General features: G+C 40.6%; 1 protein-coding gene across 4 annotated transcripts in view; it reads left to right on the top strand.

Annotated features, from left to right (window-relative positions):
- Positions 1–27,073, top strand: part of SHANK2 (SH3 and multiple ankyrin repeat domains 2) — a 377,060-nt gene that overhangs the window by 90,353 nt on the left and 259,634 nt on the right. For 2 of the 4 annotated variants that reach the window (XM_074586407.1, XM_074586406.1), the window contains exons 1-2: positions 771–971; positions 10,172–10,238. Coding sequence is in view for 2 of the 4 variants with exons in the window: in XM_074586402.1 (XP_074442503.1) it covers positions 10,172–10,238 (67 nt within the window). In the remaining 2 variants the exon portion in view is untranslated. Of the gene's footprint in view, positions 1–770; positions 972–10,171; positions 10,239–27,073 lie in introns of those variants that run through there. The other 2 variants (XM_074586402.1, XM_074586403.1) reach the window with 1 other exon arrangement.

Genomic DNA, 27,073 nt, shown 5'->3' with positions numbered 1-27,073 from the left:
ACGTTGTAACAAATAACTTTGGTTAGGCAAAATCTTTAGCTACTAATAGATTATTTGCTGTAGCTGAAAACAAGATGCTTCCTCTCCTGAGTGAAGACTTTGTAAGAGTTTTAGGAGGCAAAACCAGTGCTTGGGAGGCTACGGTTGTAATTTTTTTTCCATTCCTTGAGCAGAATAGGGGACGTTGTTGCATTCCCTATGTAGCCACTGCTGCAGAGTCTGGTCGTCATTGCCCATTGCCACTGACCTTGTCCCACCCATTGTAGGGCACGTTCCATCAGGTTTATGCTCCAAGGCTGTGAAAAATGCTTAGATCTTAGTGCTAGTAGCAATATTTGAAATTTAAAACCCTCATCTTTGGTTACTATTAAAAACCAGCCAGAGCAGCAGCGTGAGGTGGTCCTCGCCAGGGAAGCCATCGCGACTGCTTGGAGGGCTTACGGGAGGGACGGTACCCAGCACAGCCGAGCTGCCTACGGCTGCGTGCAGGAAGGCATCAGTACTTTGACCTTAATACTAAGGCGAAGTGATCGTGGCAAGCCTTTGTTTAAACAGTGCTAAAATGATCAAGGGAATGATGAAGAGCCTCAAAGAAATATTGGCCCTTTCCCATAATTTATATTTTCAGATGCTAAAACTAGTTGTTGAGCAAATGTAAGGTATCTATTTTAAGATACTGCATGTCAATATCTGACTACAGATGGCTCCGTGAATCATAGTTGGAAGAAGGAAAATGTTAGACACTAAGATATTGTTGCTAAGAGATTTTTGTACACAGTATGCTAACATGTGCTGGCAAATTTGGGAACAGTAGCAGCAGCATGCTTTTGGAGAAAAAAAATTCAGTGGTGAAGAAACTGTCTTCAAAGGACTATTTAAAGGATAGTAACATTATTGTCCTTTGTTGTATCAAGAACTGATGAAGATGAAATTGTCGTTCAAGCAGATAACATACAGAAAACATCCAAAAGGTAAAGCTAATCCTGCTGTCCGGTGAAATAGAAAGCGGAGACTAGAAAGAAGAAGAAAAAAAATTATATACTTTGGGGTTTAAATTAAGCAAGTTTCAAGAAGATTAAAGGTGATGGTTGCTGATATTTTGCCATCTACTGGACATCAGATATATTAATAGACAAAGTTAGTTCCTTTCAAAATGCATAATATTAAGCTTGTATTACATTATAGAATTAAAGCTGTTAAGAATTACTTTTTTGTCCGGGAAAGCAGCATGTATGAAAATGCTGAGTATGATTTTTTACTGATATTCTTTCATAACGTTACTACAGAGTGATTTAGGAAAATTGCTAGCATTTTATTCTCCTGGTAGAGAACGGGGATTATTTCTGCACTTAATATAAATCTTTACTGACTATTATTTAAAGAAAACAAAAATAAATTTTACTGCTTTTCTTTATTCTATGTGTACCTTGTTCATCTTATTTCAGTGAGTTTTACTGAAACTTGAAAATGTTATACCTGAAGTGGAGCTTCAAATTGATAACATTAATTAACATTAATAACATTAATTTTATCAATAAATAAAACCTTTCAGTTCTGATATATTTTCAACAAAAACATTATTATCTTATTATATATGTGCAAAAATTACACAATTATAAACTTCTCAAATTGGTAATTTGCTTCTGACATATTTCTAATTAGACGTGTTACATCTCAACTTCAAAACTGATTAGTTTTTAATAAAGTTTCGGAGTGTAAATGTAAATTACATTTACTCCATAATGTAAACATATGTATCTTCTTGAGATATGTCATCCATATTATATGTATTCAGGAGCGCTGTTAGAAAAAGAGAGTGAGTTAGTGATATTAATAGTATATTAATCGAGGATTGGGTTTTATTTTATGATGAGGTGAACTAAGAAGCTTCCACTAGCTTTATTTTACAGTGTTGTAGCTTAAAAGTCAAAAATCAGCTGTAATCAATACAGCTACAAAATATGGGATGATACTTTGCCCCTTGATTTTGGAAAGTAAAATACAGAATTCATGATTATTCAGCATTTGTCTTTTAGATCATATAGTTATTGGAAGTGCCTAGAATTTTCCAACTGGTTCAGAAAAAAACCCCATGTTGTTGTATATATTGAATTCTTAGTGTCTTCTCTAATTGCAAATCCCTTAAGTCTGTGTTGTGATTTGAGCTCAGAACAATACTTGTCAAATGGTCACGTTTTGCTACGGTATTAGAAAAGAATGTATTTCCAAAGGAAAGTGAGTTCTAGGTGTGTTGTTCCATTTATTGAATAAATAGACGTACCCTCATGTAGAAGCTCTCTGAAATTGTGTCAGAAACCGATAGTGTTTGATCCGTACATTTTTCTCCCACACCTATGGAAGAGAAATTTGGAACACAGATTGCTTCTTGCTTTTCCAACCCGAACTCCATCTGTACCACTGAAGAGAGTTCTGAAATCTACATGCTGCTCATATATGAGAGCAACGGATACATATTGATTTAAGATTTATTTTTTTTTTTAATATTTTTTTTTTGAGTCTGCAAAGTGTGCTGCATGATTTTCTGTCACTATTTATGAGGGATAGAACCTGATGGTGCTGTGTCCTGCATGGGCGTGCACAGGCATATGTGAGAGCAGGGTCTTCGCAATTAATTGACCTTAATTTAACTTTCTAATCTCCTGGTGGATGACTGCTGCATACTTGATGGTACACAGTGACAGGCTTCAAAGGGGCTTTAGACTCCCAAAAGCCTTTACCTCTTGGTTTTATTAGGGAGAGCTTTTCTTTCGAGAGGACACGATAGAAATACCTTGAACTTCGTTGCCTTTTCATTGCCCCACAGTAAGCACCATTGGATTTTCAGATTCAATTAAAAAGGTTTCTGTCTGCAAAGGTTCTGATTATAATGGAATGGTTTAGAGATTGCCTTGCTGTTGGATTGTCACCTCTTTCTTGATATTGCAGTTATTGGCTGAATTGCTGGTGTGATACTTGTCTGGGAACTTGCACTTTTAAAAAATGATATAATTTCTTATAATTTTAATGTTAAGAAAACACGTCCTTATTATGACATGTGGAAGAGCTTTTCAGGTGGTCTCTTCGTTAAGGAGGTGATCCCAGCCATTCCTCCTAAACTCACTTGTGTTCATTTCTCATGAGTCTCTGCTGATCGTGAATCCTATTGCATAACGGCTGTAACTGCTTGGATGGTGTTTCTTCATTGCTAAAATAATATAGTCCTTAGTGGTACAAGAAATAATTTAGGATAAGTCTGTGATTTAAGTGGAAGGCAATTTCTGGAGAGTCTTATGGTTAGAATCTCATTGGCAGGGTTGTATCACCTCTTCCAGTTCCACCTGGAGGTGGGAGCTCGTGGGGTGGATGTACCTCAGAGCATCATAGAATCACAGAATGTGTTGGGTTGGAAGGGACCTCTAAAGGCCATCTAGTCCAGCCCCCCTGCAGTGAGCAGGGACATTTTTAGATCAGGTTGCTCACAGCCTCATCCAGCCTGGCCTTGAACGTCTCCAGGGATGGGGCCTCCACCACCTCTCTGGGCAACCTGGGCCAGTGTCTCACCACCTTCAGTATTCTGTGTGTCCATCTGCCTTTCTGCTGCTTGGCTGAGACCAAGCAAAGTCGAGACTGAAGCGGTGTTTTGTCCTGGGATAGAGCTACCTCCTTCTGTGTTTGGGCCATACCTGAACTCTGCCATTTCAAGCTTTCTTGAAAGACCCTCATTTAGTGGGCGCTGCTGGGTAGCAGAGGCGGTGGAAGGGTGAAACGTCAGCCCTGAAGGAAGGATAACGCAGGGTACTTTCATCAGGAAGGTCAAATGGTCTGGAAGAGAAGGGGGAGAAAAAGCAGGTGGGGAGTGCTGAGTGTTTTATCCTGAACTGCTTATTGTGAATTGCAGCTACAGCTGGGCAGCCCAAACAGCTTCCTCCGCTCTCCGTTTAGGCAGAGCGCTTTGAAGCTTTGTCTCGCCTGGTCTAAGCTTTAAGCATGGGCAGAAGGAAGCGCAGCAGCCTTGACTGAGAGTGGAACGTAAATGAACCGAGAGACTCCCTCCTCGCTCCCAGGTTAGAAAGTTTGTCAAAGTTCATTGGCTGGATTTGAGAGGGGACAACTTCAATTTCTGTCTCTTTTTGTATTGTTTCTTATTGTATGGAGCAGTTTGTTCCAAAGAGCGATAATGTAACACTGGTTTTGGTACTTGCCTTTCAGGGACTGACCTATAAAGCTCTAAAATTGTGTTTGCTAACAGGCTACAAAGATCCTGCTCTAATTTAATATGGAGTCTACCTGTGATACATTACGAGAGCAGAAAAAAATCAATAGTGAAAGGTTAGTGACAGCTGAAGTGTATGTATAATTTCCAGTTTCCCAAAAGGAACAGAACACTGCATTAATCACAATAAAAAAGAATAATATCTAAATACTTGGATGTAAGTAAGTGATACGTTGACAACTGCATTTATGAGGCTGAAAAGAGAGAAGCTGGTGAGTCAGTGCTGCTGCTTGTATCTGGTCCAGAGTCTGAAAACATTACGAAACCCTGTGGCACCGAAACCTGTAACTGGACATGTGTCAGGTTTCACGGTTGACACAAAGTAGTCTTACTTGCCGCGAGATTCAGGGAAGCAGAACTAACCAGATGCGTCAAATGTTTAATTTCTGAATTGACTTCTGAAAGCCAACTTCAAAACTGCCTGTATCCAGAGGGAACGTTTCTGACTAAATATCAGAAAATCAGAGGATGAGAATAATGCTGTGCCGGGAGGAAGAAATGTCCTTCTTCACCTTCTTCACCCTAGTGCCTCATGACCAGTTATGAGGGTTTCATTCCTCGTCCCGTGCCCTGTGCTGGACTGGCAGTCATGGGGTGCCCCCTCTCCTGCCTGCTCCCCCCGCTCTGCGTCACAGCTACTTCATTCATTCAAGTTTCTACTTCACCGAGCTGTCCCTTAGTTACCAGCCATAGCAACTGGCCAAGTGTCAGTTCACCTCCTGCACCGAGCGGGTGGCAGAGCAGCTGGCATCGCCTGCCGTGGCGGGGAGTAACCCCCTGCGACCAGCTGCGGCGTGTGGAGGAAACGTCTGTCTGTGAGGCATTCCGCGAGGCTCTAACAAGCTTTCCTTCTACCACGGCGGAGCAAATATCCATATAACGCAGAGCTTCTGGTCTCGCTCTGGCAGTGACACCAGCTCGTGCCTGGGCTCCGCTGCCTTGCCCGCGGTCACTGACCCCGTGCCTGGGTGCTCCGCGGCCCTCTGAGCGTGTCTCGGCTGTCACCCCTTGCAGCGACTCCGTTCGCTTTTTGTTGCGGTGACGTTAGGAAGACAGAGTGTCGTGGAAATAGGAGGTGATACCGCCAGTCTAGCTGCATGGTTTACCCTCCTTTCTTTTTATTTTGTACGAATTGTCTCCTCCCGAGAGAGATCTTCCTGCTCAGTTTTACTTCCTGCTCCCTTCCCTATTGTAGGCGTATGTACTTATTCAGGTCAGTCATGTATGTTATCAAATGTAATTTGAAAATAACTAATTCCCCTTGTTAACACCCTTAGTGGGGGTCAGTTAAACTTGGAGGCGTGGGAGCCGATAAATGAGTCACTTTGGTTACTATCATTCATGTAAAATTGCCTCTAATGATGATTTTAAAAAAAAAAAAAAACCAACCCAGGAGTTTCTGTTCTCTGTGTTGTACAGTGGGCTCCATGGCAGCGATCCCAACCAAATGGCACTGCAGCAGAGAAGGATCCTGGTTTGGGTCTGAAAACTCTGTGCTTGAGCTGTGCAGGTTTTAGTGGAAGTTGTCAAGGAGTGATTTTTATTTTTTTTTTTTTCTTTTTAGACGATGCATAAACAGGTTTTATCGGGTATACAGAGTAACGTGACTAAGGACATACAGGTTTTTGATGTAAGACGAGCGTCTCGTCCGTGGCAAAAGGAGGCAATGAAGGGCATTTGCTGCAGGGATCAGATAGTAAGAGTGCTGTATTTGCAGATTTTAAAAAGCTGCCGTTTTTGAAGCTTCAGCATAACAGAGTCTGTAGTTGGCCTCCAGTTGTAAAGCGCTACCTCCAGCCTCTCACGGTAATATTTCATGTCTGTAAACATGCACGTGATGCATTTTGATGACTGGAATCCAGTTCCTACTGGAATTGCAAAAAAATAATCTTTCCCTGCAGTTTTGCTGGCTCTGCTGCTTTTTCCCTGCCAAGAAGAGGTGTCTTGTGATCCAAAAAAACCCCAAATAAAACCTTCTTTCCTGCCGTAACCTCTCAGTTAGAAATCCAGCACTCGACTACAGAGCGTCCTGAAAAGCAAAATATGGCTATTTAAAACCAGGAAAATGGAGAAGCGTATTTTCTGTGAAGATGCTACATTAGGTTTGTGAGGGTTTTTTTAAGTAGAAAGAAATTTAATACAATTATAGAACTCCAGTAAGGCTCTGATTTAGTTTTCGTCTTAATCGTGGGGAGACTTTACACCGCCTTAATTTGGTTCAAGCCCTAGATCTTCTGAAGACCATTCACGCGTACAGTTTTATTTGAACACCCTATAATTTTGATTCCAAATAAATTTTGATGGAAAAGCGGCTGTGGTTGCTGTGCTTTGTAGTTTGCAACTGTAAAAATTGAATGAGTGTAATTTTGTAGCTCTCAGATTTTTCTCTTGACTTCACTCTCTCCCACACTCTTTACCCATCAAATTCAAGTGAAGTGTATTGATGTTATGCCAAGAAATATTTGTACTTTTAAACTTTTTCTTGCTTTCTTTAGCTCTTAACATCCTTCATTTTTGCTGTTAGAATTTTACATGCTGTTTTTAGCGAATTGAAGCAAATTAAACCGAGAGAGATGATACCTTGAGCTCGCTGAATTTCAGTGCTTGATTCAGAAGCAAGCACGGGAACAGTTCTCTGTCAAGCTGTCTCTTAGCTATCTGGCAATATCTTTTTTTGAGTAATAAAATGTGTTTATCCCTTGAACAGCATGTTTATACTTGAGTTTTAAAATCTACTCTGTATCAAAAATTCTTTCATTTGAGTAACATGGCTGCTGTCTAGCGAGCTGCCTGTCACTGGTGAATTCCCTGTTAGAATTTTACATGCTAATTGGAGGTAATGTTGAAGAGAGGTGTTGTTGCTTGCTTATAATGTAGAGAAAAGCCCCGATCTACATGCAAACGTTGCTTTTATGGACCGGAACCAAGCCAGGCTGCAGAATGTGAAGGTAAAGAGCCAGCGTTTGTACAGCTCTGCTGTTACTTTCGTGGGGCTGTTTGCCGTGGACAGCCGTGAGTTACGCTTCAGAAGCTGTACAGAGGAGGCTGAGGGCCAGACTCTGATGCCTTCTCCATGCTGAGAAGCAGTTCATTTCAGGAGTAGTTCCTGGAGTAAAGGTCTTCTTCCTAATGGTTCAAGTAGCAGTTTTTAGGTGGATAATTGCCTCTGTTGGCGATGAGGTGGCAGCGCACCAATCTACCTCTCTGGCCTCCCTGATCTTCCCAGACATTATGGCATGCAGAAGTCTTACGACATATCTGAGAAAAAACAGTCTTTATGTTTCCAGCTGTGGTCTAAAAGCAGAAGTGGGATTGAGTTGAAACCAGTATTATTGATTCGTAGTAATGCGTTTTGCTCCCAAGAATCCATCAGCGTTTGATGTAACACAGCTGAGAAGTGCCCAAAGCAAAGTGTTTCCTTACTGTTAATATGAGAAAATAATTACACGATTATCACTAGTAAGTATGGTGATATTACATGTGAGTTAATTATTTAAAGGGCAGAAATGATTATACTGCACATGCCGTGCTCATGGCTGCCTCCTGAGGCTTATTTTAAAACACGAGGGTACGCGTATTGAGTGTAACTGCCCGGTGCTAGACAAATGTGGAATAGAACGTCTGCCATGAAATAGATACACTTGAAAAGAAAATGTAATTACTGTGTTTAGCCTTTATGTTGGATAGAAATTTTTAATGAAACGAGAAACTATTTGCCAAGAAAAAAAGACGGAACCTGAAAAGCATTAAAAAAAAATTATATTGGGGGAAAACCTGGATTCAGGGAATTAACATGATAAATGGTAGGTTCAGTTGTTTTAAACTTTGCTTGGTAAGGTAAAAAAGTTATTCTGATATGGTATTATACTTAAAATATGGCAATTTCTTTAGTCTTGCTTGTACTTTACTAGCCAGTAGGCTTTACAACCTAAACTGAATCGGTTTGTCTTTCTTTAGACCAACTGTTGCTTGCTTAGGACGCAAAGATAAACCGGAGACTGCTTCACTGTGTTTGAAATAGTTTTTTTAATTATTGGGGGTCCTTCCCCAAGGGTTTCCAGGGCTGCGTACAGAAAGGACTAATGAGTAATGGCTTGAAGCATAAGTCTAATACAATGGGAGTCTCGGGTCTAAGGAAAGGCCTTAAAATGAAGTCATCGGGAGGGGAAAAAAGAGCGTGATAATCTGACTTTCAGCAATCCCGTCTAGTTTTATTCAGGAGCGTTGCAGTGAGTTCTTTTTTCTAAGGCCGTGCACCCATGCCCGTAGGAAATAGTCTTCCTCATACAGTGTTTCAATGGGACTTCTGCCGGTGGTGTGGTAGGATCTATGGTGTGTCCACTCCGAGCCTTGCGTGAGATGCACTAATGGCAGAAGGAGACATCATGTAAATAACCGATGCTGAATGAAAAGTGCAGAAAATATGTGTGATTATTTTATTTTTAGGTGAAACGGATGTAATGGTCATGACTCGTGATTTAAACCTGCTCTAAGTCTACCCTTTAAAGCAGATTTGGAAACTTAAATACAAATTAGTCAAGATTTTCTGTCTGAAGTGTGTTGCTTGTGTGTTAAGTCTTCATTTTTGAGGATTTCCATATTAGTTTGTTTCGCTTGGTCGTAAATAAAATTGTCTGTTCGATTTCCTGTGATGAGTGCAGAAATAAGGTCTTATGCTTGTTACTCGAAGAGATATTTTTCACATTAACTGTACTTGATACACCTCCCTAAGGCCGTTTCAGCGCTTCAGTCTTCCTTTGCGTTATTCGACATCCCTGAGATTTGCGGACTGGTACGAGGAGATAATCTTTCTTGGTCATCAGCTCAGAAATTTCCCTGAGTTTTCAGTCATTTCTCACGACTGCCAGTAGCCCTATATCCAGGGGAATCCTTAAAAAAGTTTGGGTTTTTTTTTTAAATTTTTTTTTCTTTTTTGGCCTGCACCCTGTATATGCAGAAGCTTCTATGAGAAAGGTGCGCCCAGCGTCGCCCTTTTACCTGCACCAGGAAAGCCACAGTGCCATTCGGGGACAGTATCCGTCACAATATAAAGCTGCCAAACAGAGCCAGCAAAGGTAATTGCTGAATATTCAGGGCAAAAATAGGAGAAGAAGAAAAAGGGAGGAGACAGCGATGGCATAACCAAATCACTTTACTCGTATCCAGTGGAGATGTTTCTCTTTTTAAGTACTTTAAATGGGAATTTGGAATAAGTAGTTACACGTCTATGTTTGACAACCAGGAAATACATGAAAAAGGAAATTATTACTTTAGAACTATTTTTATTAAAATACTTTAAATTTTATATATATGCGTAAGTTTTTCCAGTTCTTCTTTTTTTTAGTCTTTTTTGGTGTTTTAGCGGTACCTGAATACTTGTAGTTCTTGGTACTTCTTCCCTGGTTATCCCACCTGCGTTGCGTTGTAGCCCCTGTTTTCATTGCTCAGGTAAGTTGTGAGGCAGGAACAATTTAAGAGAAATAATATCTTGGATGTGTCTCTCCAAATCTGCTCCTGTACCGTTCCCACACGCCAGTAATAGCTCCCAGAGCTTTGGGGATGGTGTGGTTAATGTTCACTGCTGGTTTTGACTGCCGCCACATGAAAAGCCTCAGCTCTTCTGGGGGTCTCCCGAGACATCCAGGATCCCAGCGTTCCTGGTAGACGGGGAACTGGGGGACCAGCAGAGCTGCTTATAAATAGTTGGAGACGTCATTTCTCACCATTCCTTCATAAATGCATTGCGGGTAGTAGTCGCAGAATAGAAATAATAAAGTTACTCCACCTTGCGAAGTGAAAATGTAGTTGTATGATGTTTGTCAGTAACGTAACGTGCATATTTTCCTACTTAATAAGTGATGGCAATATGCTAATTGTAACTTTTTTACAATCCTTTAGGTGGCCATAATAGCGGGAAATTTTGAGCTCGCTGAATATATCAAGAATCACAGGGAAGCTGATATTGGTAAGCAAAATATTTACAGATGCAGAAAATAAGCTATATGTGTTTAAACCAGGATTTTGCAAAGATGTTAAATCTTATTCCACGTGAGATATGACTACAGGGCTGACGATAGTATCATTTGGGGAGATTTTAGAAGTAACTTTTCTGTAAAAAATGACGATGGGGAAAAAGCAGAAATGTTTTCAGAATAAGCTCTGAAAATGAAAATTTGCTCAGTACCGCAAGAGAGTGGTGGATGCTTTTATAAGTATAAATTAGACAGTTTGTAAGAGATTAAATACACATCCACATACCTGGAAGAGCCAAATTGGCTCTTGCAGGCTGTTTTGGCATCAACCTAAAGCAGCCTGAAGTAGGAATAATTGGTCAGAAGAAGATTAAGAGAGATACTTCTCTGCAATTAAATGAAGATGTGGCGGAAACTGCCTGTCCACAAAACCATTTCCTCTCCCTGAGGTGGGTGTGCGGCACTAGCGACAGGCGTTAAGGGCCCTTGACAAAAAACCTTAAGGCTTTTTAAAGTTCGTTTTACATAGAGAGTTTTGCCATTAAAATAAAAACCAGATTGATAAAAGTGATGTCTAATCCAGTTTAATTAAAATGAATTGAAATGCTTTAATTCAAGTTAATTAAAGTTCCACGGGAACTTCCTGAAGTTGAACGGAAAAAGGCATTCCTTTTGAAGCAGGAGGGTCTGTGTAGTCGACTGCACTGATTTAACTCAGTGATGCAAATCTGTGACTTGACAGTATTTAATTTATGTGGAAAACTAGGCCAGCTCACAGGAAACTGGAATTTCTCTGGATTAAGGCCTCCTTTTCCTTTCCCTTCCTGGTTGTGTATGATCTGCAGGGATATAATTAAAAATTCTGTGCGGTAATGTGAATTCTCGTAGCACTGTGATACTCTGAACTCTTTGCGATATGCGGTGAGAAAAATGAGGACACGTTGCATAAAGGTCTGGCATAAAAGTCATAACTTCTGCATAAAAGTTGGTAGTGAGTTTGGGAGGTTTTTACCTGAGATAGTGGGATAGTTCCTTCCCATGTAAGAAATCTTCATCCTTCTGTATTTATAAACAATAAGATGTAAAATATGCACTAAAAATGCATGAGGTTATTCCTCATAGGGCGAGCATCTTGTTGTTGTTTGTATTTACATATGGCTAATGGATTTATAGCTTCGTGAAGATGTTGAAATTAAAGGAAATGATTGTTTAGGTTCAAATATTCCCTTTATTTCTGCCATGTTAGTTTTTGATATTTTGGGTTGTGTGTAGAGTCAGTGCAGAGCAAGTACTGCACATAGACAATACACAGTATTACGTTTTATGTTCCTCTAAGTGGATTTTTTTCCTCTTAAAAATAGTTGTGTACGGTTAAAGAAAAAAAAACTAGTAAAGGAATGACTTGCTAGTATTAATTATGCATACACTTACAGTATGAGTAACTGTATAATAAAAGTAACACTTACAGTACGCTTACAAACAGTTGCTGCTAAACTGGTTTGCGTGAAACCGCATTAATGTTAATGTCATCGTTTTTTGGACGGACCAGTTCTGCAGGGCTGTTCCTTTCCCCCAACCAGTGCAGGTTCCAAGTTACATCAATGCGGGGGAGAAACTGGAATGTAGTTAGAAAGCAGGTGGATGAGGCTCGGTCCAGGAAACAAGTGACAGCCATGGGGCTGAGGCTTTAGGCAAAACTTACTATTGCTGCGTAAAAACTTTCTGTAGGATTTTGTGATTTCTAGAAAAATGCTTAGAAAATAATCTTCTATGGGAAGATTCTCAAAATTTTCCTGATGCCTTCCCCTTTCCACTGAAAAATAGAAATATTGGTGCATCCATGATTCACTTGCATTTTTTTGCAAGATGGTGGTGGATTGCACATAACTATTTAAATTAGCAATTTGTCTTAAAGAATAAGCATTACGTTATGATGTTTCTTCCCAGCTAATTTAATTTAGCTGGACAAAAAGGTGAAGTCATTGAAATGTCTAATTCTGGAATGTCTCTCAGCTTAAAAAAAATAAATAAATCAAAGGACAATATCCTGAGCAGAAAACCTGAGAGCTAGTATGATGATGAATGTGCGGAGTAATGTCAGCGCTTGAACTTCAACAAGTTGGCTTTTATTTATCTTACTTGTCTGGTTATCCGCTATATTCATGTAGTTTTGGATGCATTCCAACATATATCATTGGAGTAATGTACCTTCTCAAAGCCCAGAGGCAACAGAGTGGGAAGGAATAGCAAAGAGCTTGAGAAATATCCTCCTGAAGATAAGGAGGACAGATCGTACTACGAAGTCTCTTGAGAAACATTTCATTTTTCATCCCTCAGAAAGTGTATTTTTGGTTAGATACTGAATTTCGATATTGATCAATTCATTAAACCTTGTTGATTTTATTTTAGGCTCATTTAATAATTGTAATTTATATTTTATAATTATTTTAGACTCATTTAATAAGTTACAACTGTGGGAAATTCTTTGGAATATGTGCAGCTTTGGGTGGGTTTCTCTTGCTCGTCATCTACCAGCTTAGAGATGTTTAATCATTTAATAGTAAGCTTGTCAATGATCATAGAATCATAGAATCTTCATGGTTGGAAAGGACCTTTTGAGATCATCGAGTCCAACCATACACACACAAAAAACCCCAAACCCCTACAATCTCTGCCACTAGAGCATGCCCTGAAGTGCCACATCTAGACGTTCCTTAAACACCTCTAGGGATGGTGACTCAACCCCCTCCCTGGGCAGGCTGTCCCAGTGCCTGACCACTCTTGCAGTAAAGTAATTCTTCCTAATATCTAACCTAAACCTCCCCTGCCGCAACTTCAGACCATTTCTTCTGGTCCTGTCATTATTCCCCTGGGAGAAGAGGCCAACCCCCACCTCTCTCCAGCCTCCTTTCAGGGAGTTGTGGAGGGCCATGAGGTCTCCCCTCAGCCTCCTCTTCTCCAGGCTAAACATGCCCAGCTCCCTCAGCCTCTCCTCATATGCCCTGGTCTCCAGAGCCCTCACCAGCCTGGTAGCTCTCCTCTGGACACGCTCCAGCACTTCCACGTCCCTCTTGTACAGAGGGGCCCAGAACTGGACACAGCACTCGAGGTGAGGCCTCACCAGTGCGGGGTACAGAGGCACCGTCACTTCCCTACTCCTGCTGGCCACGCTATTCCTGATACAAGCCAGGATTATTCGCAATAGCATTCATTGGAAGGAGAGGTTGGGGATGCATTTGGGGAAAAACTCCACATTACAAACCTTATGAAGAACGACTGAGGGAGCTGGGGTTGTTTAGCCTGGAAAAGAGGAGGCTGAGGGGAGACCTTATCACCCTCTACAACTACCTGAAAGGAGGTTGTAGAGAGATGGGGGCTGACCTCTTCTCCCTGGTGACAAGTGATAGGACGAGGGGAAACGGGTTCAAGTTACGTCAGGGGAGTTTAGATTAGATATTAGGAGACATTTTTTCACTGAAAGGGTTATTAAACATTGGAATAGGCTGCCCAGGGAGGTGGTGGATTCACCATCTCTGGAGGTGTTTAAAAAAAGGGTAGATGGGGCACTGAGGGACACGGTTTAGAAGTGGCTCTTGTCAGGGTAGGCTAAAGGTTGGATTCGATGATCTTAAAGGTCCCTTCCAACCTCAACAATTCTATGATTCTATGATTGCTCTTGATTCATTGGAAAAAACTCCACATTGCTTACATAAGATTTCTGACCTAATCTTTTAACTTTTAGCGACATTCACACAGGGTCTCTTTAGCTATAGATAGTTCTAAATGCAAGCCTAATATACCACTAAGTAATATAAATGGCAATACTATTTTTTTCAAAAAAGAATCTATCTACTTTCCTGCGTATGTTGTCTTAAGGGTGGGAAAATTTTAATTGGTGGTAGTGATTGGAGGCTGGACCTAATTTAGGAGTTTCAAGTGCAGGTTTTTTTTATCTGGTTAGAGAAACAAGTTTTTACATTTTCCAAACTGAAGTATCTGAAATATGAAAAATAATATTTGCTTGAAATCTCTAATCTTACGTAGCGAGGAACTACACTATCCGTGTCCATCTGTTTTGACATGTGCTAATTAACATTATTCTTAGATAATTTTGTTGTCCCAAACTATTGCAGTAGGAAGTCGCTTGTACTTTCAATGCAGAAGGTATTATGTGGGTGTCTTCCAGTTTGTCAGTAGTCACAAAGCTGTTTCAAGTAGTGTTGCCAAAACTGCAATTATAAGGATCTAAGAGCAGTAACGTAATGCTTATGATTCATGGTCCTGTGCCATGCCTTGCGCTGAATGAGCCGCCGCGTGCAGTGGCGGAGATCCCAGCTCAGCCGTTCCGCGGAAGGAGGGTATCACTGCTATGGAGTAAAGGGATGCGGCTGCAGCGGGTCGACAGCAAAAGCACTGGATCTGGTCCACAAGAGTTCCATATAAATTAATTTATCTGCTTAAGTGCTGGGTATATCACTTACTATCTATTCCACCTTTGCCTGCCAGTTACATTTCATTGGCGTTTAGAGCGTAGAATACCATTTTAAGCCGTATGTGAAGTCTGGGGTCATTCAGTTAAGAAGAGGCTGAATTGTATGTCTTAAAGGGAGTCCTTTCCCTTTTTCCCTTTTTCCCTTTTTCCCTTTTTCCCTTTTTCCCTTTTTCCCTTTTTCCCTTTTTCCCTTTTTCCCTTTTTCCCTTTTTCCCTTTTTCCCTTTTTCCCTTTTTCCCTTTTTCCCTTGGCCTGGATGTGTGCCAGATTGCAATGCCGAGACTCTCCCTGTCGTTGAAGATGATGGAGAAGCAGCCCAGGTGGAAAATGACCAGGGCATTTTCTCTAGCAGTAGAAAATTCTAATTTACAGCCAAACTACTACGTCTTTGTTCCTCAGACCAAATCCCACAGAGATTGTTCTTCCTTTTTCTTTTTATTTCATTATAAAGCACTTCCATTAGACAAATGTGTTGAAATGCTGAAAAACTAGGCACATATAAAATAAGCTTCTTTGCAATAGTCATAAGGCTTCCTACTGTTCTGTAAAAAGAAAACATAAAAATATCTATTTTAGAGCCAAAAAAGGTAAAAATAATGACCCATGTTACTGGAGTAATGTGACTTCTGACTGTAAGGGGAGGATATTCATCCAAGGTGTGTAGTGTCTGGTTATCTCACTCAGGTTTTGCCAGATAAAAGTGTCTACTTAGGACCAACGTGAGCATATGTGTTTAGTCAGCGCGATGAAGTCTGTCTGCTTCCCTTCTTTAGAAGCAGAATGACTTAAAGTTTGTATCCGTAACAGAAGGTGGAGGTGCCATTGGCAACCTGCTTAATCTGAGGAGTCCCGACCTGGTCTTCTGAAAAAATGAAAGAAGAGATTTTGCCCGTAAGGTTTCTCAGCTACATCAAATTGTGCTGTAGAGGCCATTTGGTTGGCTCAGCTGAGTGTGTTTCCAGATGGATAAGGCTTTTTAGGGTTTTAAAACACTTAGGAGGTGTCAGAAGATGTACTCTGAGACAGCTCTGAGCACCAGCACTTTGGTTGAAGAGCGTGTACCACAGTGGTCCTACCTACCTACGTCCAGGTGTCTCTGCAGTCTGGGGAAAGCCCAGTGTCCCTCACGTCCTCTTTCCGGGTGGGTGCAGCTCTCTGTCTCTTGGGCAATTTCTCAGAGGAGGCTCATGATGAAACGAGGGGTGATCCGTGGAAGGGGGACACCTGGAATCCAAACCCAGTGGCTCTTCTCATGACACTGATGTACAGCATGTAAACGTTCCGGCAAGGTTGCACTTCAAGCAGTTACATTCCATTTTGGCTGTGAGCCCTCGTGTCTCCCAGCAAACTGGAGTTTCCCAGAACCCGCTTCCACTTAGCCACGATACCAGCATAAAAATCTGTTAGTTATTCCGTCCTTTTAAAAAAATGTGGCCTTTTCCTCTGAATATTCAGCACCATGTGGGTTCTCTCACACATGCTCTCCCTTCTTCTGTCAGCAAGTCGCTTCTTCCTTACCTTGCTGCCTTTCCCACCATCAATTGCCAATTCATCCTTCCATCTCAAGTAGTACATTAGGACATCAGGTGACCGGTTTGTTGAAACCCTGGCATGAAAAGTATTTAGCACAGATAACAATTTTTTTTTTGACTCGGTGCTGCCATTTTAAGAAATAAACTGAGGAAAAAAAAACCCTTTGCGAATTATTCCTGTGGCTTAATACAATAAAAGACACCTTGCTGTCACTATGTCACTACCGGAGAAACTTCACGTTAGTCTTATTCCAGTCAGGGATGATGCAGTTTTGTAAGACGAAATCAAACATAAGAGATAAAGGATTCAGAGAGGGGGAAAAAAGGATATCAGCAAAGGATTAAAAAACAAGATCCAGATTTCATTGTATTTATTTCTTTTATGAGGTTCTAAACATCAGGGAATCCCTTTTGTTTCCTTGACAGATGTTTGAAAGGTGAATGAATATTGTCGTATCACTTAAAAAGTAATCCTATTTGAAACAAATTAAAATAATATTTTTCATAAAGCAAGAAAACCTATTACCATAAGGTACTTAGAAACTTGTTTTACAAGCGGTATGAAATACTTAGCCTCGCTTCTCAGCTTATTGCAGTTCATCGTGCCCCCAAATTAGTTTTTTTTGAGGAATAATAGCAACATCAAAGCAGCTTATTTTAATTATCACCTATTTTGAAAGTCTTTGGAACCCAGAAGTCACTTGCAGCTCAGTGACTATTGTTCCATCTTCTTCTCTGCTTTGAGGAAGACAGGGCATATGCTCCTGATGCACAGCACAGCACTGACACATCATTGAAAAAATAACTACAATTTCCCTTTTTAGACTTCTTTTTTTCTTTTTTTTTAACTAGCTGTAGCACGTTTATAATTTGTTTAACTTTATGCATTTATTTATTGCAAACTAAGAGAAAGTAATGGATTAAAAGCTGCGATGAATAGAAAAGTTAATCCCTGATTGTTTTCAGCCAGCCTGCAGCTGTCTGTGAGTAAATGAGCACGGCAGATTTAGGAAGCGTTTGCTGTACAGAATTTACTATGGCTTCTGTAGGATGGAGGTACAAACCCCAATCATATATGTAAGAATATTGAAGCTTTCATTAGATATAGATATGCAGATATTAAGTATGTTGCAAGCTGATAATCCTTTGACTCGGATAACCTATTTTTAAATCTCTCTTTTGCCTTGGTTCTTTGTGATGAGATGAATTTTCAGATGGATTAAATGACATGGGTTGTTCTTCTTCAAGTGAACAAGGTTTGTTTTATATTGTACATCTTGTCCTTCAGCAGCTCTGAAGCGATAGGGTTCTTTTGTTTTATTTTTGTTTGCTTTTTTGCTCTTGAGAAAAATGAAACACGTTGAGCTGGTGTGCGAGTTTTTGGTAGTTGATTAGCAGACTAACTAATACTTGGATACTGTTGCTAGGCTTCGAGTCAGAGTTCCTGTATTCCTCTATAATTATGCGGAGATATGTGTATGTGGTGGTTTGTCTGTGCTTTCACACGGATTTTTTTTTTTATTTTTTTTTTAAATATTGAAAGTCTGCTAATATGGTAGGCTTAGCCTTTAAGATATACATATTCCACACTGGGCAATTGCTTTTAAATAAAACATTTTCCAAATATGTGTAAAAGTATTGATTTTTATTGAAATTGTGACTGTAAACATCTTAAGAAACATGCATTTCATTGTAGAATAAGCAGAACAGGTCTTTGAAAAGAAAAGGATATTAGTTGGTTTGTGGTAAAATTGCTTCTCTAACCCATTTTCTGTAATTAGATCAGAGTGATTGAGGTCAGGATTCTTGGTTTTTCAGCTGCAAGTGTTTTTATTAAGTGCTAGCCAGCCCAATGAATATTCTGTTTGTTTACTTATTTATTTTGGTTTTGGGAGCCATTTGGTAATTTTGATTTCTCATGAATCAAATGCCTGCGGAATACTTCTCAAGTTGGGAGAAATCATATTTAGAAAGATAAAAGCAGAAACAAGAAAAGGCAGTAAATCAAAAGACTTAAAAATCTACAAAACTGTCAGCAGCATGCAGTGACTTGTTCTATTTTTGTCGCCTGTTACTTAATAGAAGGGACACAAGCCTGTATTATAGCCCTGGCTATTTGTCATTTGAATGTGAAGAACATTAACCTGTTCCATATGCTAGCGGGCATTTGAACGCGGAAAAAGATGATAGTAGTGTAATCAGGGTGGCAAAGACACTGGGATCTTCATTGCCCACATTTTAAATGCATATTGTTTGGTAGATTGTCATAATCCTGTGTTCCCCTTTGTGGTTTCTTTCAAATACCTCTGCTAAATTAATAATTATTTCTCACGTCCATAGGAAAAGACCCTTTACATTAATGGCATGAATATTGATGGGCATGAAGTAAATTTATTGCTATTACTTATCTGGTTTTCTCCAAAAGGTTGCAAGGAATAGAATGTCATATGCTCACTCTTGCTATGTGGTAGCAAACAAATTGGAAAACTGGGAATTGTGATCTGCTAATGTAATTACATACCGAAATGTAGGACAGCGCTTGAAAAACTTCCAGTAGGTTTTTCTTTTTCCCTTTGATCACAAGTAATTTTTTTCTGTCTGTGTATTAGTACAAAATTGTGCAGTAACTAGTTTTGTTTTAAAGTTTAAACTTTATTTTCAGAAGTAGATTATTCTTATTGGCCTTTGAACTTCGGTGTATTCTTCTGCAACGGGAAACTGCCTGCAGAGGAGCACAAATTATCTTATGCCTGGTCATTGCCTGTCAGTTCTTAGGCTTGCTCTAGATTTTAAGCAGGAAAGTAAGGAGAGAACTGATGACATATGGAACTGCTGATACAAGTACAGTAGATTTCAGAATGATTTGGCCTGGTTTTTTAAACCAGTCTGTAGTGTGTCCTTGCCACCTGCCAGGTAGGCAACGATTGCCACAGCTACACCTGTTAGAGTTTATTTTACAGACTGAACAAGGAGAACCTTGTAATTGACCCGAAAATAAACTACCGGAGGAATCCTGGGCCATCTTCAGTGCCTTTGAGCTAGTTTTGGTCTTGGGCAAGAACTCTGTGGTCTGAGCAGTGGGTGCAGGTCACGCGGGGCTCGCTGGCTTGGCCCCTAGAGATGTTTGGGAGGGTGGCAGATGAAGGGTGGAAAGGAATCCTAGAATCATAGAATGGTTTAAGTTGGAAAGGACCTTAAAGATCATCTAGTTCCATTCCCTCTTCCAGGGGGAGAACTGATAGGTGTTTGGGTCTTGCCCCAGTCTTGGTGCTCAGACCCAACTGGTTAGAAGTGTTTCCAGGGCTCCCAGCTCCCTCTTCCCCCAAATCTGGCTTCTGGCTAGCTCCTAGTCCGCTAGCTCCTCATCAGGAGAAAAGCTTCTCTCTTTCGCTGCTCCATCGAGGCTGGGACCATTACATCCAGTGGTTGGGAACTGTGCCTTTTGTTTTTGGTAATGTTCCTATCAGCAGTGTGCTGCTTTATCAAGGAATAGGGTCACGTTACTTTTCCTGAGTGCTTAAAGGTTATGCATGCCATAAGGCATGGGCCTTTCCCCAGTATTGGATTATTTTTTTTTGTAATAGTTTCCACTGGCTCGACACCACTGAAGTGGTGTACAGGGGAGTAAAATCAGGTATAGAAGTACTGCAAGTCACTGAATTGAAAAGAGAAATAAAGCTGTAAAGCATAATCAGTAGGAAAAATGATTTGAGTATATCAGGGAGAGTTGCCGTGACTGGGGAGAAAAGTGGAATGTATTTTTGCATATCAAACAGGTTATCGGATTAGTAAGATTAATTTGTTGCTTTACAAAAATAAAGTAATTGAGTGCATTGTGCTATCCTCAAAAATTCTGGGGAAGTACATAAAAGGATAATGCCATTGAGCTGAATAGGTAGATCAAGGGCCATGTTATGAGCAGACAGCAATGCAAGTACCCCAGAACCCTCAAACGCTGAAATGTTGAACTTGTATTTCAGCCAAAATGGAACTTACAATAATGATGTTCTGTTACTCCTTGCGCATGAAATTGTCAGTGCTGTTCAGCCTGGTGGCTGGATCCTTCTGACCCCCGTAGCTCCCCTCGGAGTCGCTGGAAATGGTCAGCAGATGATCTGTCCCTCGGGATTCGGCTTTCTCATTGAGCCTTCCAGATGAGGTGCCTGATCCTGCACCAGGGTGTCTTCGGGGGCCGAGGGCAGGTACTAGAATAAGTTAAGGAGTTGAATTAGGCTGAGGGGATGTAAGAAGACAGTAGTACTTTTGAGTTTGTGTGGGCCCTGAAATGCGTTCAGGGATCTCTGATTCAATTTTATAGGTCAGAGAGTTACGTGATGATGCTGTCTGACCTTCTCCATAGTCCAGATCACAGAATTTGTATTAACTAATTCCTGCTTGAACAGGATTCTAACTAGAAAAAAACATTTTTTCTTGTTAAAGACCTGCAATAATGTAAATGGGATTTGGAAAATTGTATCCTAGTCTTGCAATCTGGTGGTTTTGGATCCACTCATTAGTTGTTCTAGAGTTGATTACCCCTTCATTAAACAGACGTGTCCTGTTTCTGCTAGCAGCCTGTCTGGCTGCGAGAACTGGACCCCGCGCGTAGCTGAGCCTTCTCAACTCGGCTGCGGCCGTGCCCCCGGCTCGCTCCTGGAGCCACTCCTTCCCTAGCGCCAAGGAGCTGATCTCAACTATCAGAGGAAAAACTCTCAGGAGGAGGTGTAAAACTTAAATGGAGGTCTAAACCGAGCATAAGAAACTACTATGGACTTTGTGGTTTTTATTTCTATTTCTGTTTGATCAGTATTATCTTAAGAGCCTTTCAGCTTTTCTCAGGGTCCACTAAAAACTGTATCCCTACATGTCCTGGTTTGAGGACCACGACATTAGACTTTATATAATTGTCCTTTTTTTAAGAGGGTACATCCTTTGGAAGTATGTGATCAGTACATTTCAATCCTTTTATATGTATTTTTATATATATATATAAAAATATATATAAATATATATATTTAGAGAGGTCTCTGTGTAACAAACCAGGAGGGTTTGGATGGCGATATGAGGATATTAAAGGGCCCACACCCAGCAGGATGAGGCAGGGAGCCTTCGATGCAGGGGTAAGATATGAGGCAGCCCAACGAGGGATAGTACAGAGGAAAAATTGTTTGAAGTGTCTCACAGAGAACTCTAGTATTCCTGAAAAGTTAATGTATTTTCTTTAAATCGTTTTTCAACGTGAGCCTCAAGAGCTCTCTAAGATCGTGTCAAACGCTGTGCGGGATTTCACGCAGTGAAGCCGGGTCAAAAATAGAGGTAGGACAAATGGAGAAATAGATGTGTGCAGAATCCCGTGGCGTTCTGCTTCTCCCATTTACAATGGTGAGAACACAGGAAAAAGAGATGAAAGAATATGAAATAAATGCTAGAGTTTAAAAAAAAAAAAAAAAAAAAAAAAATTAAAAAAAGGCAACGTAGAGATTGATAAGACTAGTGAGGAATGCTTCCTGAAAAAATTTCCTGTGTTTCCCAAAGTAAATACAAAGATGGTCTAAAAAAAGAAAAGAAAAAAAGAAGGGAAGAGGGGGAAAAAACGAGAAACTCTCAATGTAATGTAGGTCCTTACGTTCAGCACTTCATCACAAGCCTTTTTATGCACCCAATAATTTCCTTTGCAGAATTAGGCTATGAAAACGTTAGGACTAATGGCACAAGGGTGGCTTTGTAGCTTCTGAATATGTGGATCTTTATGTGCTAGTGTATATCTTAATTGTTGTGTTATTGAAAATAATTAGGTTGAATACAACTCCCATTTGGGGAAAGGAATATCTTCCATGGGCTAATTGGATGTGGATAAGGATAGACTTCCAAATACAGAAGCAACTTGGTTGCACTGCCAATCATGTAAAACAAGCATTTGTACGAATAAAAAACTTGCTATGAATATAAAACTAAATATTTGTATGAGCTTAGTGATTGCAAGGATAATATTTTTCTTTTAGATTGGTTCAAATAACCTTTTGAACCCTTTTCAGTAATAGCCAATATCCTCCATTTTCAACAGTTTTCTTACACTTCGGTGACTCCCCTACTTGGAACTCCTCTTTCTATTATGCTAAATTTATATTTATATGATTTTTAACAGCTAAACATACTGGTTTTCTTCCAAACTAGATTATTTATTGAAATCAAGTTGATGTTATGTTTTCCATTCACGATACAATGGTTGGGCAATTTACTTTAAGAACCGAGACTTCACTGGAGAAATCTGTTTTTAATGTCTTCTGAATAATCTGATTTTCATAACAAGGTATTAATGTCAGAATTTTCGTGAAAATTGATCTTGTAATGTGCAGTCTCTTTCAACGGAAATAGTATCCTCGTAGAAGATCATTTGTTGTCAAATTATAGATGGGGCTTGATAAAGGGATAGGCTTTGGAGCATACTGCTTTGTAATGAGTGTAATATTTCACACTGTATTTCACACTGTTCACAATATTTCACGCTGTTGCTGTTACTCCATTTATATCTCGGTCTCCTGGGCTATGTCTCAGTTGACAGTCTTTCCCTTGGAGCTCAGGATAAGCTGTATCTTTTTGCAGTCAAGGTTTTGTCACGCTGTGGAAGATATCTCCGGAGTAAACACTTTCCGAGTATTTAAATCGGATCTCCTTAGGATCTGGGACAAAGTTGCCAGAAAGCCCAAGGCCACTGAAACCACTTGAACCTTTTCTGTCATTCCCTTTTTATTTTAATGAGCTGGTGTTTGGAGATTTTCATATTGGGGTTTTTTTTGCCTCTTTTGTTTCATTGCCAGATGCCCTCTTCATTGACAAAAAAATGTTTTAGATGATTTCTCTGTATGTGGCAGTTCTAAGGGCAGCTGAATCAGAAGGGTGCCTTGTTTACTGGTTTCCATGGTTCTCTCCAGTCACAAGTGGCCCTCCTAAAGGAGGTATATATTGTTTGTTACAGTAACTGGTTTTTAAGGATAGCAGAGAAATAATTCCTTTGGAGTTATCTGGCTTTGTGTGCTTTCAGGAGTAGTTGAAAGTGTAAATTACTTCTAAACATAGTAATATAAGACAGAATTTATGGATGGCACGTGGTGTTAAGGGGTGACAATTTTAATTCCTTCAGTTTCCAAGTTAACCGATGAGGCGAGGTTTTATTTACTAGCCTGCCTAAACCGTTCTTTGTATTTGGGTGTAACCGTAGCTATAAATACAAATAAGTAAGGCGGTTATGGAATGAGGTCACTGGTTGGCACCTCTTTCTCTGGAGCATCTCCCCCTGCTCATTCCCGGCCACGGGAACCAGCCCAGCCCGTGCACTCCAGTCTCCTCCACCCTGCCCAGGGCAGCGTAGTTCCCATGCTGTGCCTTCTTTTCTCAGTGAATCTCTGTTCTGTTTTGATTTATTTTCCTTATCCTTTCCGTCTGTGTCCCGATAATTTCATCTGCAGGTTTTGAAGTCAAAAGACTATTTACTGCTCCATTTTCTATTTAATGTTGCTGAAATAATTGTCCAGGATTTCTCATGAAAGACGGAATTATGATACTGTCTTGAGTCAGAAGAGGTTGCAGAGTAAATACAATCCAGCAGAGTGACTATAATAGGGTGAAATCCACGCGGAATGAAAACAACAAAACATTTAGTAACTTGAAGAGCCAGGAAGATTTACAGCATTAAGACTGTATTATTTGTACGTGTGTAGGAGTATCTCTCATTTTCTGTTAATTATGTATTTCTACTAACTCCGGTAGACTAGGGCTTTAGTACCCTAGTAAGGATACCATCTTAAAACTATCATCCTAGCTGTCTGGCTTTCAGAAATAAGGAAACTATGAAAATGAAATGCCCAGATTTTGTTCCTCCTCCTAAATTATTCTCTTATGGAAAAAAACAACCCACTACTTGATAAATTTCCATTCTCTATATATATCTTTAGTATTATAGCAATTCCTACTTAGGAAACGGCCTCTTACATCTCTTTGGAAAATCTGAGATGGCAAAATTTAACATAAATTCTGTGATGGGTTTTCAGTTTTAAATGTGCCTTATCAAATCTATAATTTAACACAGATCATTTATCTCGAAGAAATTATTTGTTGCTCCTGAAAAAAGCCTTCCAAGTGCAGACTGTCAGCTTGCTGCTTTGTCCTTTGAGTCTCTCTTTCCTTTTTTTTAAATTTTTTTTTTAGTTTTTTTTTGATCTAACACCCAGCCACTAGTACTTGTAGCATTCCTGGGATTGCAGGCACCAAGGTACACGTGTATCTTGACCTCAGGGATTTTAGCAGACTAAAATTAATGTTTTTCTGTGTGTTACTTGTCCTCTTCCTGCGTTTCCCACCTATGTGAGGGGTTGAGCAGAGACGAGAGTCCCCGCCGCCCCCTCCCGCAGAGACGTGCTGGAGCTCGTGCTGCGGAACCTGATCTCAGCTCATTGCCTTGGCCTTCAAAAGGAAACCCGGTCCCTCCTGCCTCTCCACGTAGCACTTGTCCAGATGTCTGGGGTCACACCTTACAAAAAATCAAAAGAGGCCGTGAGTCCACGGGAATTTTTGTGTTAGTTCAAATTTATCTTTACCCTTCTTTTGAGGGGTAAGCTTTTTATTTTGGGTCAAAGCATGGCTTATCTTGCCGGCTTCATTAACACTCTTTGAGAATGCCAGGTGCTAAAGAGCTCTATTTTTGCTGCGCAGATCGAGTGTGTCTAGTTTCTTGTGGCCTATTTTTACATATTTCTTCATTCTATGACTAGGAAAAGCTGTGAAGGGAACAAAGAGATTGCAAATAGCCAGAGAAAACTGCTATGATATTATTACAGGAAAATAAAGGGGAGGATGTATCTGTGAGATTCCATTTCTGAGAGGGCATGGAATTAAAATTAAAGGCAGGAAATGATGCATATAAAAACAAATAAAATAAAAAGTGGAATAGCACATTTTGTTAGCTATATTTCATCAGTCAATTGACTATTTCCAGATAATTCTATGAAACGTGATTTTAGGTTTTTGAATAAAGGATTCTCAAGTGTCAGTGGCTCAGAAATTTTCTCCCTTATCCACGGGTATTCCAGTGCTTTCTTATTTAGCATTCAATATTAAGCAGTTATCTGCAGAAAGTGAGAGGGTGCTGAGGTACCTGATGGCTCTTTCTCCCCAGAGGAGGCAGCATGCGATCTACTGGGGTGTCTGCTTAACCCCAGTGGTGCCCTGCCTTAAAAACGGAGAACTGACTGGGCTGGAGGGAGCCTGGAGGGAGGAAAGGAGGTGCTCTGGTCCTTTGTGCAGAAGCCACCAGCCAACACAGGGACTCTGGAGTTGACGTGGCCGCCAAGGGCAAGGACTGGGAGCTTACTCTGCGGTAGTTGATGGACAGTTGATATTCATGGGATGGAAACCCAGCAAAATAGCAGAGAACCACTTTACGGTGACTTGCAGTGTAGCAGTAAGGCAAGAAAAAGTTCCTAAGACTAAGCTAACCAAACCGGTTCAGTCCTCCCTGTAGATCCTTTGGATTTTTGGCCACTCTGCTTGTCCCCTAAGCTCTCTCTGGTCGATCCATATGCAATACTGTGGTTGAATACCACGAACTGAGTGCTTAAGACAGTGCTCTCTACGCATCTTAGGGTTGTGTTTGCTTTTTTCCTACAGTCCGGTGACTCCAGGTGTATCTTTGTCTTTTGAAGGCAATCCCAGAAGTTCTCTACATGTGCTCAGAGGCAGCAGCTGGGAGACCGCAAACTGAAAGGCACAGAGCTAAGCTTTGTGTTGAGCCACGTTTAACACCAGAAAGCCTCCAAGCAAGGAGGTTGTTAGCGTAGCTTTGTGCTGTACGAAGGAATTGCTACAGCGTCAGTCTGGCTTGAGGAATGGCTGGAATGAGCTCCTTTGTCTGTCCCAGCACTACGCAGTCGGGTTGTGATCTGCCATAACATCCAGAGCCTTTTCTGCAGCACCGCTACCAAGTACTCATATCCCATCCGGATTTGTCTAATTGCTAATTCCACCCTAAATAACGATTTATAATTTTTTTTTCAGCTGTTGCACCTTGCCTTTTTCAGATCACTTTTCCATTTAATTGTGATCGCTTTCCTGTCTCTTTCCTCTGGTGTCGCCTTTCCTCATTTTTCTTCCCCTTCTGTCGGCGCCAGCTTTTCTGCTCTGTATTGTACCTCTGGGCTCTCCCACTGCTTTGCCTCGGTTCTTCGGCCTCCCTTCCCTCATAAGATAAAACCCTTTCCTGTGTCTGAGGAAGCTGCTAAGCTTTCTGTGTGTTGACTTGTCCTTGCCCGCAGCAATTTTGTAAGAAACTGTAAGATTATCGGGCTAAGGAAAATACTTTCCTTGCCCCTTGTCCTAAACAAGAGCAAGGCTGAATTTCAGGCCTACGCAGGATAATCTTCTGCACCTTTCCAGCGCCTGGCTGATACAAAGCTAAAGCTCTTTATCATGCCATTGTATGTTTAGCAGTTGCATTGAACGTCAGTAAAATCTGAAAGTGATATGTGAGATACTTGAGCTTCGAGTAGTGAGTACCATGGTCTCTTACGTACTGCTGTGTCGCAGCTACTGGCAGATCTGGCCTTGGGTTATGGTAGCATTGGGCAGTTTGCCGTGGATTAATAGTTTAACTTGCCTCCAAGAAAAGATTACATTAGGACAAATAAGAAATGACAAGCATTTGTAAAATATCTTGCTGGTCTTAGATTGGATCCATGAAATTTCACGTTTTAGCAGCTTTCCAGTATCTGAAGGGCACCTACAGGAAAGCTGGAGAGGGACTTTTTACAAG

The sequence above is a fragment of the Larus michahellis genome, chromosome 4 (genome assembly GCF_964199755.1).
Source record: "Larus michahellis chromosome 4, bLarMic1.1, whole genome shotgun sequence".
NCBI lineage: Eukaryota > Metazoa > Chordata > Aves > Charadriiformes > Laridae > Larus > Larus michahellis.
Note: the sequence above shows the minus strand (reverse complement) of the source record. Positions and strands in the feature narration are given on the sequence as shown.